We start from the raw sequence: 15,148 nt of genomic DNA on the forward strand, positions 1-15,148 counted from the left end.
GTGGGATCGAACAAGAATGATCGCAGTTGGATTAGACATTCATCTTTCACTCAGAAAGGGAGGCTGGCATCAGCAATCGGATATGCCGCGACACAATGGCGCCGGCCAGTCCAATCAGATGCCAGTAAATAGCCCGACATCACGTCTCGCATACAGGCGCTGGATGGCGGCGTATCACTGCCGAGGAATCCATTACGGATTCTCCTCCAGCTTCTGCGATCAACCATCGGATGGCACGGCTCTGGATCGCGCCACTCGGCCGCTGAAAAACTCGCCCGGCACGCCGCGTCCAGACCTCATCAATACAGCGCCGCCGATCCCTTGAGCCCGCTTTGCTGGCGCCAATCCAGCGAGCCTCACCCCCGGCGCGGGCACGTTCGGCCGGCCAGGCAGCTCAATTGGGGGCCGCGATCCCCACGGCCGTTTAAAAACCATTTGTCGCGCGGGCTGGCGCGGTAACCATATAACCGGGCAATGCGCCGCCGAAGCAGCTTTTTCCGACAGAAAACCGCTCAGTAAACTAGAAAAGCACCCGGAGAACCCGTCGTAAGACAAGTCACGCGGTGATGGACTATCGGCTCGGACGGTAACAGTGGCAATAAGTCAATCGGAACTGCCTCAGGGAGACGGTGTAACTCATCGGAGGATGTTCTGAGGCAATCAGCGGAGTTCGGAGGAGAAACATGTCTGCTGCTGGAGGTTCGAGCGGTCGGGTCGAGTCGATATCAGATAAGTGCGGAGCGTCTGGCGTGTGTGTGGTAGCGATATCGATATGGGGGAAGTTGGACATGTCATGAGGACTTAAAGCGGTTCCAGTCAGAGTTTGGACGATACTCGCGGTGAATCAAAGTCGGGTATCTGAGTCTGGATGGAATCACAAGTACCCTGGCTCAAACTAAAGCCAGGGTACACTCGGGGGCAGATTGATGTTCCACCACTCCCTACGGCCTACCTATCGGGCTCCCATGGCTCAGCACTGACTGCTGCCAATGGCAGCACCATGGCCTACCCATCGGGCTCCCATGGCTCAGCACTGGCTGCTGCCAGTGGCAGCACTGGCAGCACTGGCACTGGCAGGCAGTGCTGAGCAGTGCTGAGGGCAGGCAACACTGGCAGCAGCCAGTGCTGTGCCATGGGAGCCCGATAGGTAGGGAGTGGTGGAACATCAATCTGCCCCCGAGTTACTAAAGCCATAATGGCATCGATAAAGCAAGAAGCTTTACGAAAGTATAATTCTCACACCACTGTTCCAGTAAGTGCATCGACCATCGTGTTTCTTTTTTTTTTCAGCTTCACAGCAACCGCGGGGGCGGTAGGAAAGGATAGCTTCGGGGTCCGGGGTAGCCGAATCGTTCTTAACGCTTGATATCGTCAAAAGAACTCCCATCCATCATCCACCTCTCCATTGGCTCCTCTCCCCCGCACCCTCCCCGCACACTGACCTGCGAGACCCACTGTTCGGCTCCGGCCGGCGGTGTGGGCGGCGCCGGCGGGGTCGGGGTGTGCAGCAGTACACTGCCGGTGGCCAGCGGAGGCCGCACCTCGGGCCACACCGTCTGGCGACACAGCGACCACTGGGCGTGCGCGTGAACCGTGACCTCGACCGGCGCGTCCTCGGGCACTCGGTCCTTGGCGATCACTGGAACAGGGGACACCAAAGTCAGGCATAGTGGCACAACCGGCAACAAAGTAGGGCGACAGCTGGTAGGCACACTACATATACCGGCGATGTGCCGTAGCCAGAAGTTGCAAAAAAAAAAACTACCCAAAATGCTTCCACAAAAGTGAATCAGCAGTGAAAAGGAAAAGTTATAAGTGATGGTGACTGTGTGAAGATAAAAAATATTCAATCGCAACAACAATTACTATACACATGTCTTGCCTTCACACACTAACGCAATACCATTCCCAGACAGTCGTGATCCCATCCTCCATCAGTCCACCTGACCTATGAACGCCCCCTCACCCCACCCCACCCCGACATCCGTGCCGCACTCCAGCTGTCCCGCAGAGTCCCATAAATTCCACTCTGCTGTCCGACCAGACAGATGCCATTCCGGTCACCCCGGTTCAGGCCTTCCTTGTCGGCCAGGAGACAGACTGGGAGAGAATTAGAAACCAAACTCGGAGCCCTACATACGAACCACGAAGATACGGTCTCAAGGCAGCCAATATATGAGCCACCTAGCACCGCGCTGACTCAGGCCCTAGGGACGTATTTTGCCGCTACGCTCACTGCTCGTAGCTTGGACACTAGAGTTCTGCACGGCTGCAATTTTCCACAGCCTAGCCGCCCCGCAGCCGTGGCTCCACAGCCACAGCCGCCCACAGCCGTGGCAAACTGTGGGCAGCCAGCCGTCAGCCGGCCGTGGATACTTTCAATGAAATGCAACCAAATAGTATATAATAAGTTGTTTTTAGTTGAAACATATAGCCAAAGGCACATTGCAATGGGCTATAGATTCTCAAGCTCATGAAGCATCATAGGTTAAGTGGTTGTGTATCTGGCTTTAGGCCGAAGGCCTGAAGCCTGATGCGCAATGCATGCCTACACAAGCCCTTGCAAGATGAAAGTTAAGAAGAGTTAAGAAAGATGGGTAGGTAGGTACCTACATCAACAGAAAACATAAACAACAAACCAGAATAGAAGCACTAGCAGTGTAGACATCTAATGCCAAATCCTGAAGCATGGTTGTGGGACAGAACAACAGACCCTGATGCTTTTCATTATCAATGTTAGGTATGGAAAATGAAACTGAAGTTGATGGACTGTCAAACAGTGATTGTCTAGTCAAAACTCTTGCTTCTTTCTTACCTTGCATATTTTCTGGGGTGTGATATGCCAGGCTTGAAGCAGCCTTCTGAGCAAGTCTCAAAATAATTTGATATGCAAGGCATCAAAACACTAGTGAGCATCCAAGAAAGAAAAACATTCATCTACTCTGATTTTTCCAAATAATGATCTTCGCTCAAATCCCCAAGGACGTGCGAGCCAAAATTGCATGTTTCAATCAAAAATTTTACTTGAGTTTTTAATGACGTCAATAGAAAGGAAGTGCCAATAAGTTGTTTTGTTTCACTATAAACAGCCAAAAAATTATAATTTTTAATAATAAACCTATGCACTTAAAAACTTGCTCTAAAACAAAGATCAAGTATCAAATTTTTACATTTTTAGAAGAAGACGTCATTTTGTTATAAAGTCAACAGCTCGCTAAGAAATATTGTGTTCAGGGTTTTCACCGTCATGTGAATTACGTGTTCAGGGTTTTCACCATCATGTGAATTAACCGTAAGTAAGGTTCATGCTCACTTATAATCTAATTCCATTGGCTTCATTGATCGGTATTTTCTGTTAGCGGTCACTCACACACCAGTTAGAACATAAAGCGCCAGTTTTATATTATGTAATTGGACTTGCCGAAAATCCAGAAATTCATCTAAGAGGTATTTTAGATAATATTTTATTAAGCCTTTACCTGCCTTTACCTAGGCATGATTTCTTTTTCTATTACCTGAAAGAACTATTGAACGCTCGTCTTCAATAGCTGTAAGGTGCTCTCCTAATGACCAGGTGAGATTGATTTGAGAGGGATGTGACAATGCAACATGTTGCATTTTCTGAAACTGTCAAGCTCTTGATGATGAAGGAACAATTGGTACCTATTATTAGTATTCTGTACCAGAGTGCAAACTCCCCTACAGCAAATGGTAAAACCATTACAGGTTCTCAAAGGCTTCACCACTTTCAATGTTGCTGGGCATCCTTAGCATTGATTTTTACAGGCTAGACTGCTTATCAGAATGTAAGATTAAGGATTTAAAATTTTATATTTGAGTACTTAAGATTGAGCTTGAAATCTCACAGCCGTGGCCACAGCCGTAGCCGTGTTCTTGGAGATATTTGCAGCCGCCCCGGCCCACAGCCGTGGGGCTGCAGCCAGCCGCGGCTGCAGCCGGCCGGTGCAGACCTCTATTGGACACGGCCCAGAAAAAAGCGCAGACGCAGCGCAGAAGAAAGCGCGGACCCAGACGGGCCGGCCGCAGCGATGTCTCGGTTGGGCGACCCTCGAGTCGGCTCATTGCTTCGCTGCTTGCCGGTCGGACGGTCGGGAGAGCGGTCGGCTGGTCGGTCGCCGGTGCGTGGGGGACGGTCCGCTGGGGTGTACTGCTAGCTGAGATAGTCCGGGGTACTCGTGCGCACACGGAGACGGAGCCCATGCCACGGACGTGTACCGACTGCAGTAAACGTGGCGTAAATGTCGGACCGCGAGAGAAGAAACTGGTTCACCACACTTATAAACTCTCCGCAAAGCATTGGTTGCAAAGGAGTAATGTTTGGGCATACCTATATGGTTGTGTTGTGGAGTCGATCATCTCATAAGTAATGTATGCCAAATTTCTGTTTACTTCTGCAGAACCGCTAAAAGGTCACTTCAACAAACTTGCATTGATGAGACCATCAAAGGACCACATAGCCTCGACCCGTAAAGGCCTTCACGCCTCACCAGTCAAAGACGACGGGGCCTCGAAAACTTTACCAAACCTGATAGCTGAGCCATTGAGCCTCCTCATTTTCGGGAGCACGCCAAAACAAGCTATCCAAGTGACACCACCAACTTGGACGCTATTGCCGCCACCAGCTTCTTCCAATCAACGAGCCCCTATCCCACACAGCAGCGTCTCTAGCCTCTCCCATCTACAGACCATCTACCCTGCCCCAACGGTCAGTGGAAGCAAGGGTGTCGTTCTAATAAGATTCAGAACAGTCGTAGTTGCCGGGCGTAGGCAAGGCGGCATCACAAGACTCGGAGAGGACGCTAACTCACCCCTTCCCACTCCGGCGGGCGGGCCTCTCCCCGTCGTCTCAGAGAGGTCCGACGTCGTCGGTTCTATGATGGATCGGGCAGCTGACGGCGGCGTTTTTAGCTGCTTTACGGACGTCTTGTCGCTGTTTCCGCACATTGAACCCCTGATTGAAGCGCTTAAGACGGCATCAGTGAGCCGTCCACATACCGATGGACGGAGGAGGACCTCCCGGTCCGCCAGTTTGGATCAATACGGGTGTGCCGCCTATTTTAATCTGGAGCAGTATCCATTAGCCCCGCCGGGTGCGGTAGCGTGCCGCGAAGAGGGGCGTGCGAGGGTCCGCTGGGTCCAGTAAAACACGCAGGACAGTAGCCTTTGAAGTGGCGCGTGTTTGTCAGTTGTGCGTGTCGGCTGCACACGCACGCTGAGTCATAGTAGTGTGTGTTCGACTGTACCGTAAATACGTTGGGTAAATACGTTTTTACCGTAATACGTATTGGTTATAGATGCATCGTTTTGTTTACGAAGTAGCGTGCACGTTAGTGCCAAAACACCTGAGTTTACTACACCCCGTGGCATCATTTCTAACCCCACCTAGCGTTCCACCCAGCCCCACCCACCCAACCGATCGACGCACCGACTCGTCCGCCCGCCAGCCGGGTGGGTCACCGGTCGGTAGTCGGCCTCGTGTCAGCCGACCGGTGACCCGCCGAACGTCCTTGCCGCTGGGTGGTCGCCATCAGCCGCCCATACCCCGCGGCGGAGTTGGAGCGGCGCGGTGGCGTGTCAGCCGCCTGCCAGCGGTCGTCAGTGCGTCCTGAACCGCCCGGTACCACCCGGCAGTCAGTAGCCACCCATAACCCACCTCCAGCCGGGCGCGGCTCCACGTGGTACTCGATCAGGCTGCCGCCGCTCGACATCACGTAGAGGGCGTCCCAGTGGCGGCGCTCGCGGGAGCCGGCCGAGCCGCCGCCGCCGCCGCCCGCCGAGCCGGCCACCCAGCCGCGGGAAGGCGCGAACGTGCACACCACGCGCACGTGCGACGTGTCATCCGTGGGCACGTGGCGAGCGGTAGGAGAGTGGCGCGGAGACGGTCCTGTGGGGTCAAAGGCGAGGTCACGGACGAGTCACACCCCTTACAGGGGTGGCAGAGGTCACACGATGGCAGGGGTCAAATGTAGTTTAGCAAGGGGTGGAAGGTGGATACATATTATATGATACTTTAATGTAGTCTGCACACGACCCACATGCAGTGCAGCAAGCAGCAGGTGCCGGATCAGTACGAATAGCATACATAAGATTCTTTAAGCTCGTTACCATGTTTCAATGATGCGGCTAAGTGACTTGAAATGACGCTGAGCTGTTGACCTGGCGCTTAATGTCACAACGCTGCAGAATACTTCGGCGGTGAGGATTTATGGTGCTATTAGCGGCCTGGCTTTGTAAACATGAAACCACCTGCGATGGTAAATTCATGATGGCACGACGGCAATGTATGATGACAAACTAGAACCTTTTCTGGGTAACTTAAGTTATTCTAAACACTTCTGCAGCACCCTGGATGAAACCACAATAAATATTACAGGGAGACATTGCGACCAGATGCTCCAACTATCACATTTATATCGACCAGTACCGACCAATACCGACTAGTATAGTCAGCAACCCTGCACGCTCTCACCTGCTCTGGCGATGAGCTGGGTGAGACCTCCCCATTCTCACCTGAGCCAGCGCGGCGGTGAGCTGGGTGAGACCTCCCCATTCTCACCTGAGCCAGCGGTGAGCTGGGTGAGCAGCGGCTGTCTGAGCTGCGCCATGGGCGGCACCAGGACGGGCGCCGGTCCTCCGCCCGGCGATCCGCCCCCGGATGCCTCTCGGGTCCTCGGCGACAGCGGAGAGTTGCGGCCAGAGCTAGGAGAAGACGCAAGGAGAGTCAGATGGGCTGTGACCTGTTTTGGGGTCAGACGCCCAGTGGCCCGGTTATCGGTAAGAATCCTGGGCCGGGTCTTGTCGCGAAACATATTAGAGACTGGAGAGGTATAAGTGCGTTGGGCTGAAAGACGAGGAAGATGCCAATAATTTAACCGAACATCAACCGAACAGATAAAAGCTGATGGAATAATAGTCTTGGTTTTAGACGCACTTCAATTAGCCCCGTACAGGATGCATTTATGTTACATAATCCTGCCATTCCAATGGCTATTTATAATCAACTCAAACTTTAGAACCACACTGAATGCAAACTATGCTCTTATTACGAACTCTAAGCGTCATAATTGAAGTCTGACGTAGTTCGACCGCTGTCCGAGCCGCGCGTCCTGCGGTTCTGGGCCACCCCCTCTATCACGTGACGGACGGGACAGGGGGTGGGGGTGGCCGTCTATCAACCCCGGTAGGTATGTGCTCTATCACGTCATATGGGCTGGGATCACGTGAGACACGCCACACGCCCAGACCACGTGATATTCCTTTCCTATCCCCAGGGGAGACAGAGCGTCGGAAGCCGGGTGGAAAGGGGTCAGCACTAACGCGACAGTCGCCAGCATAGCCCCCGATAGTGAAAATTGGGTAGAGAACTAAGAACTTGCGGCGTCACCCTGGATTTAGCGACGCTACGACCAACGGCAGGCCAAGTCATTTGAACATCAAAGGTTTATGTAAGCGGGTTACGGGGCTGGAGTATTCGTTGGTATGAACATCTTTGGTATGTCACAGGCTAACAGCGATGTCACATAGGGCGTGGCTGTTCATAGTCGCGACATAATGCATAGCTGCATTCCAGAATAGTGCAAACAATGAGGCCACATTCCTAACAGCTCAAACACATAACACGGCGTCATCAGGACATTGCAGCGCTGGTCCCTGCAGCATAGCTCACTAGCAAAATGGGCGCCACCGTGTGCCTGACATTTCGTTTCGGGAACTGCGAAGAGGAGTTAATTTTCAGTATTCATTAGCATGAAAGGATAATTTCAGCATCCATTAGGATGGCATGATTAGGTGATTAAGTGCAAATTAAAATAGCATTTCATTTGGAACGAGAACACAAAGAAAGTGAATTATGCGCTCATCAGAGTACGTAAAATTAATTCTATGAAAGAATATGCAGCCAGATTGATACTGATTGCAATCCTACTCAGAGCATTCTGCGCAGCAACCTATTCAGTTACCTATTCCACACCATATACATTGCTACATCTTCCTTAATATAACTTCCGATGACCAAAATGACGAGGCGATAGCAGCCTTTCAAGCGGTTATTCATTTCAGTTTTAATAATAACGAACGAACACACTTAGGCTGTAAAATAGTTCTCAAACTGCAGGCATCACATCGCTTATATTTGGGGAAATATATAACTTAGATCACTTTCGCCAGTGGAGTACATCATTGGGGTCCAACTTTGAAAGTGATTAGTTAATTGTGATGGACTAGTTAGCGCTAATGACGACCCAGGTCGATTCGACAGTATTTTGGGAATGACACTGCACTGATCGGGTCTCATATGAGGGGAGAGATGGCTCATCGGTTTGGCTGATAAGGATGTTACATCTACTAGCGATGTAAGCTATCCATTGTCGCTTAGCTCACAGCTGTGCTTGATAAACCTGTTACAAAAGTATAAAAGCAAAATAGTGCAAACGTATCAAACCAGCGTTTCGGGCAGCGGCTAGCTGCTGCTATCCGGCACAAGACGTGGCGATAATGGCGCCATCTCTAAAAACTTCTAACTACAGAGGTCACGGCCGTAAGCATCGCACATCGAAGTCCTCATCCTAGATCAACGCACAAACTGCCGTCTGGATATCCAGAATTGGGCCCCAAAAGATCATCCGAAGACCTGAGGTAGACTAATCTGAGCTGACGCAGAACCTCCCTGGTCTCGTAAGCTTTGACCTGACATCTCTGTGCCTACCCTCCCCGCCCTCCCCGCTCCCCCGCTACCTACCCTCCCCGCTCCTCGCTCTCACCCATGACAGGTGGAGTCCTGCAGTCCGGCCGAGCGGTGGAAGCGGCTCAGTTTGTTCACCACCCGAGGCCCGCAGTGGGTCCGGGTACTGATGGCACCTCCATACGGGCAGATGGGGAACACGTGTGTGGTGCCGCGGTGGGTGGCCACAGACACCCAGCGGCTGTCCAGAGAGAAACTCAGGTCCAACACCTGAGGGGGAGGGGACAGGTAATAGCAAAAACAATCAGAAGGGTCGTAAATGGTACCGATCAAATCAGCTGTGTTGGAAGAGGACACATAAATTAACTAGACACCAACAATGCAAACACAGACATTTGATAGAGCATACTTGAATGTTAACACAATGAAATGAAACACAACCCAGCACATTTTGTGGTGTCTACGGCTTAGAATAAAATCTTAGATTTCCGCTCAATCCCTCTTAACAGATACAGTCAATATCAGCGGCATCTTTACCTCGGCCAAGGTGTCACCCAGGTACAGGGTGTACAGATGATGTACCGTCCGTGGTACAGGGTATACCGTCCTTGGTACGTACCTTGGCGGTGGTATCTCCCCTGTACAGGGTGTACAGGTGGTGTACAGTCGCCAGCGCCGGACGCTGGGAGTGCGGCTGTATCCGGAACACATGGAAACTGTTCCCCGGTTTGTCTGCGGTGAGTAGCAGTGTGCCTGATGCGTCAAAACACAGCTGAACCACTGCCGACAGATGCGCCTGCGGTGGAACGAGATAGAGAGAGCGGTCAGATCAGATGTGCCGAGGGATTGGTCAGTATCGTTTGAGCGGCCTTACCGACAGACGTGAGCTGTACAATGTGTGGTTGGGATAGCGCTGCCCTCACCCAGCGACAGTTGTAGTGGCTTGTAGATATGGATGAAAAAATTTAGGGCCACGACTAAATCAAAACACTGCAAAAAAAAAAAAAACAGCACAAAATTGCCCGCTTCAGCGCAGGGCTACACTCTCAGTCAGCGCCAACAGACTCTCAATTCCACTCCCTCGTGCACACGCGACTCCCCTCCGCGCCGTTCTCTGACCTGAAAGTGCGCCACCACGCCGTGCCCCGGCGGCGCGTTCGGACCGCCGCGGCCGGTGGCCAGTACATCCAGGACGGTCACCAGACCCGGCTGGGGCGCTCCATTGCTGCTGGCGGCGGCTCCGGCGGCCGGGGAGACGGGCGGGGCGTACCGGCCGCCGGCCAGGGTGGAGGCCAGGCCCTCACCGAGCTCACGGATACCTGTGGACGGGGGGGGGGGAGGGAGTGGTACAGAGGGCATGAGACAGGGTGGCGGATGACTAGACAGTGGTAATGAATGACAAATGGTTTCGATATGATTGAGAGCTTGCGTTGATGGCAAACGTCTTTAAAACTTTCACCTATTCTAATTCAGCTTCTACGTAATTAGCACAATTAGCGACCCAGCTTCTGACCAATCCTGGCTAGAAAAACCCTGACACGATGACGGTCCCTCCACTGATAGCACGTCAGTGTATACTAGCCATCGATTTTACGACACCCAACGAGCCAGGTAACGTCAAAGATAGCGGGATTTCACCAGCCAGTTGGGCAGCCAATGACGCGATTCCTCCAACAGGGGGATAAGATAACGACCCACCCCCACCCCGACCCGCCCACCAGAGGCCGGGAGGCACGGTGACAAACATCCACTGTCCCGACAGCCAGGGGAAGGGGTGACGCCCACCAGAGGGGAGGGTTGACGGCCGCCCGCGTGCCAATAGTGAGACCCTGACCCCGTGACCCTGACCAGGACAGGGAGGAGCGGATGGAGATACACCACCCTCACACGGGCCGCGGCAGCTGCCAGCTGCCGGTCGGGACGCCAGCTGGCACCGGGTGGCAACAACCAACCACAAAACACATAAAAAAGATCAAACAGCTTGGCGATAAAGACAAACGATAGCAGCTGGGCCATTCCAACTTTTAGGCTGAACTGAGTCATGTTTAAAGTAAAAGTAGGTATCATACACAAAGCTTGGTTAGATTACGAGTCACCAAACAGATAAAATGAAATAACACCCTTATTCGAAAAAATGGCGCGTAGGAAACCTCAGAGAAGCTCACTGCTGTGCTTATTTCATTATTCAATCTTTCCTCCACTCTTCGTCAATTCAGCTGATGACAAACAATAACCCACCAACTCCATACCCTATCGCGTTACGTCAGCGCGGCTGACACCCAGCCGTTACCCGGGTATAACTGACCTTTGCTGATGGATTTGGCGGCGTGCAGCATTGAAGCCGTGTAGCTGTGGGACGACTCGGCGTTCATACCGCCGCGACTCTGCAGGTAGCCCGTGAGGCGCTTCTCCCCGTACGCCAGCCATCTGAGCGTGGAGGAGAGGTCAGCAACTTTACTGGGAGATGGGGTATGGAAGGAACACATAATACCCTGAATGGAATGGTGTTGAGTCACCAGCTTCTCGTATTCTAGATTCATTTACTGTTCAAGCACCATTTTCATCCACAACTAGCTGCCAGGCACAGATAACCCCTCTCGTGATCCAACTCCTCCCAGACTCCAGACCCTTGACATCCGAGTCCTGATCCACTCATGATCCTCCCTCATCCCTTTGTCCCCTAACATGACATGACTCTGTCTCTAACCCCTTCCCTGACTGACCTGTGTCCCAGCGCCACCGGGTTGTCCAGCACTCCTGGCGCCGGGTAACAGGTGGTGACTGTGAACCGGTCCTCCAGCGTTCCGGCGTCAAACACCGCCAGCTTCCCGGGGAAGGTGACCACCATCACCCGGTGGGTGGCCAGCACCGCGCTGATCGCAGACTTGAACTTGACGCTCTTCACCTGGTGGGAGGGAGAGGGAGGGTGAAGGGGTGACCGAAACTAGGGAGAGAGTGAGGGGCGAATGGAAAGGCCCAGAAACGTCAGCGGGAGGGTGAATTGTGCAATGGATTAAAAGACTGTTTTTCTTTTCTCTGGAGCATGACAGGAAAGAAAACGAAGCTTGGAAATGTCAAACAAGCCGATGTATGGTACTTTATCAGTTGCCTACAGAAATTCCTTTTATTTTTCCTGTCAGACTCCGACGCTATCAGATTCCGATAGTGGACATCATTACTTCGGCCGCGTACACTCTGCATGGCTGGCTGGCATGGCTCACACAATGTCCTAGTTTATGATCACCGCATTCTCCTGCACTTCTTTCATACCCTGGTCCCATCCGCAACGCCTCCCTGGCTTGGCTCTTTCCGAGATCGCCTAATACCTCCCGCTAACCCTCACTGACCTGTTCACCGGTCCTCAGACTGATGAGTCCCACCGAGCAGAACTGGGTCTCACTGCCGGCGGCGTCACACACGGCCATCAGAGGCCGCTTCTGAACGTACAGGTCGTCCATACCGGTCTCGGGAGAGGGTAGGAGGCGGGCGTCACGCGCCACGCCCTGGCGCCAGGAGAGCACCTCGTGCGCCTCACCGTTACCCTGCAGCAGCCACACCTGTGGAGAGGGGAGCCGGCAGGGGAGGGTTACTGACGGTGACTGGTGATGACTGGACGAGTCAACAGTCACTGACTGACGGAAAGACGGCAATGCAGGTGGTTGTAAAGATGGTCAGACGAACGGACACTGAAAGACGGTCACTGACAAGCACGGAAGGTCATCCATAGACCGACGATCGACCAAAGGGTGATCGCTGATAGACAAACGGGAAGACCGCTATCGGTCAAGCCAGACGATCGGACAAATGGAATTAGGTGAGCAATGAGCATGACAGCCGTTGATTTTAACGGTCATAATAGACTGCATAACTCATCTACCCCGTGTCACATCCATCACGATTTACAGTCATTTCACTACTGCATAACCTGGGCGCTGTGTACCTGCCCGTACGACAGCGCCCACCAGTTATATCCCCGCCCTCGACTGTGGGGATATACTCCTCCCAGCTGTATCCCCGCCCATACCTGTACGCCAGTGGTGTATCCGATGACGAGTACCAGCGGCGCCACATTTCCGTTGGCCTCCATCTGCTCCGTGTAGCTGCAGATGTCATTGACGTCACAGTGCTCGAAGCGCGCCCATTGCACCGTCTCGCGGTGGTCGGCGCCCGACGACTGGTGAGAGTAGCTCGAGGGAACCACCTGAGAGGGGGAGAGAGAGGGCAAGTAGTGAGGTGATTGTACAAGTGTCTAATTACCATTATTTGCACTTATTTATTGTTAGAATACAGCCACAGATAGCATTCTAAATAGGATAAAAAATATAGTGGTGCTACCTGAATGCTGATTACATTGAGCCAAATCACCACAGCCAAGTCTCTATCTAACTCAAATTAATTGCTCACTCCGATCAATGACAATCACCGACCAGCACAACATCTCTGCATCCAGCCTCCTCACCAGGCCTTTCACGGTTCTCACCTCATTGATGATTCCAGTGACCGACTCCATGAAGGATTTCTCCGTGACCGTCTCGGGCCGGGCCGTTTGGCCGCAGGCGCGGCCCGGACGCCGCGCGTCCGCAGACATCGCTGACCCGCTGCTGGGGATAAATCAAGCAAAGGGTCAGGCAGCCTATGGGGAAACAATGTTCAGAAATTTAGTTTGTATGCTTTGGATGGATGAAATGATGAGCCAGAGACTGTGATAAGCAAAGCTTGTTGAGGAGGTCTAATTTTCATCCCCTGATAGGTAAATTCATTCTGGTTGTCATGGCAATCTAGAATCCAAAGTTTAGCATGCCAGCACAGCAGCTGGACATGGTACAATCTGTGAACCACTTACTGCCTGACTGTGGGGCGTGCACTGTCTTGCCCAACCAACCTCTACTGTCCCACCAACTGCAGAAATTGACATCTCAATCAGAAGTTTCTGATACTGGGTGACACTTTGTTCCCAGTACAGAAGGTGACAGTGGTGACTGGGTATGGGATGGGTACCTACTACATATCAATATGCAGCATCCCAATCCAGCCCACTGGCTGGACCTTCTAGCCCGCAACACCACTAATTCATATATTTTTGAGGTGTTGGCTTTTCAGCGTCACAGCTTCAAGTGTGTAAGTTTCTGACATTCTAACAACTGCCTGCAGTATCAATACAAGCTAACTCGCTTCTTACTGCCAGCACTTTTTATCAAAGTGTGCATACATTTCCTACTCCATCACAAGAGCATTACTTTTTGTTGTGATTGAGTAACTAGTGGATTCTACCATCATTTCTCATTGCTTTTTTATATGATTGCTGAGTGTGGTAAATGGTAACTGATCTTAACTTCTGGTCCATCTGGCTCACAGACTGGAGTGGACCCTAGATCCAGTCTCAACCCAAGAAATGAAGGTATTTATTTACTTTAGGACCGGCAGCCTTTACTTTCGTTGCGAGTCTCAGTCTATTGACAGAGAATATATCTTCTGTAGTTAGGAACTAGCATTGGTGGCATTTCCAAAAAAGGTAGGTAAAATTCAAAGCAAGCATTAAAACCAAAAAATGGTTCAAAATTAGGCATACCTACTGAATTCATACAACAAAATGGGTAAAAGTAGGACAAAGAGGACAAAGACAAAGAAACCTATTTCAATTTAGACATTCCACAAAGTTAATATTTGAGAGCTATGGGAAATGAGCAAGCTCAAAAAAAAGATTGCAAACAGCTAGGAATTAGCATATTTTCAAAATTATGCAGTCATCGAACGTTATAATAGTTGTTATCAAAGGGTTGAATGGAATGGCGCAGTTACTCTCCGCGATCAATTATGAAACATTGCTAGAACTAGTGGCTTTCCAAGTGATCATATGGAATGTTTTACTTACCAGACACTACCAATATGCGTAAGTCAAGAATACACAACCTTGAATCACTGGCTCGACGCCAAATTCAATGCAAAGAAATGAGAGTCCCCTCCCCGATGACGCGACCAGCTGCACAACAGCGACGTCCTTGAAAATCGCAAAAACAAAACAAAGGCCAGCCAGCTGACTGGGTGGCATCCATCAATAACCGATGATATTTTACAAATTTTCAATTTTATTTACAGAGAAATTTTGAGCGAAACAGCTTGAAATGCGAGAGAATCTTGAGTCCAATAAAAATGAAATGTCATTATTTCCGATTAGGCATTATGTAGGAAAACGTCGTTTTTTAGTGACGTTCAATCGGGACAGCGGCGGCGTAAGGGCCATGTGCAGTGGCGGATCCAGCCCGAGGTGTCAGGGGGAAGATATTTAAGAGATGGCCTTTCCGGACCCAAAACAGTGCAAGGGACGTGTGTTGCCCATAGCAGAGACCGTGAAACTGAGGGAAATGCAATGGCCTGGACCTGCGGTCGATATCGTACTTGCGAGTTGAGAGCCATCAGCCAGCAACCGAAAAGACCTGGATATCCACC

The 15,148-nt window shown here is 51.5% G+C and overlaps 1 protein-coding gene across 2 annotated transcripts in view; it reads right to left on the reverse strand.

The window, feature by feature from the left end:
• LOC122367702 (breast carcinoma-amplified sequence 3 homolog) overlaps window positions 1–14,686 on the reverse strand; it is a 43,904-nt gene extending 29,218 nt beyond the window's left edge. The window contains exons 1-12 of one of the 2 annotated variants that reach the window (XM_043341039.1): window positions 14,574–14,686; window positions 13,182–13,299; window positions 12,726–12,902; window positions 12,049–12,258; window positions 11,425–11,606; window positions 11,007–11,128; window positions 9,821–10,020; window positions 9,321–9,497; window positions 8,781–8,971; window positions 6,578–6,720; window positions 5,675–5,905; window positions 1,443–1,639 (exon numbers count right to left, since the gene is read on the reverse strand). In XM_043341039.1, coding sequence (XP_043196974.1) covers window positions 1,443–1,639; window positions 5,675–5,905; window positions 6,578–6,720; window positions 8,781–8,971; window positions 9,321–9,497; window positions 9,821–10,020; window positions 11,007–11,128; window positions 11,425–11,606; window positions 12,049–12,258; window positions 12,726–12,902; window positions 13,182–13,289 — 1,938 coding nt within the window. In that variant the 5' untranslated portion in view covers window positions 13,290–13,299; window positions 14,574–14,686. Of the gene's footprint in view, window positions 1–1,442; window positions 1,640–5,674; window positions 5,906–6,577; window positions 6,721–8,780; window positions 8,972–9,320; window positions 9,498–9,820; window positions 10,021–11,006; window positions 11,129–11,424; window positions 11,607–12,048; window positions 12,259–12,725; window positions 12,903–13,181; window positions 13,303–14,573 lie in introns of both variants that reach the window. The other variant, XM_043341038.1, reaches the window with a different exon arrangement.
• Between the last annotated feature and the right edge of the window lie 462 nt (window positions 14,687–15,148).

Source organism: Amphibalanus amphitrite, unplaced genomic scaffold (assembly GCF_019059575.1).
Source record: "Amphibalanus amphitrite isolate SeventyFive unplaced genomic scaffold, NRLGWU_Aamphi_draft 000890F_arrow, whole genome shotgun sequence".
Classification (NCBI taxonomy): Eukaryota; Metazoa; Arthropoda; class Thecostraca; order Balanomorpha; family Balanidae; genus Amphibalanus; species Amphibalanus amphitrite.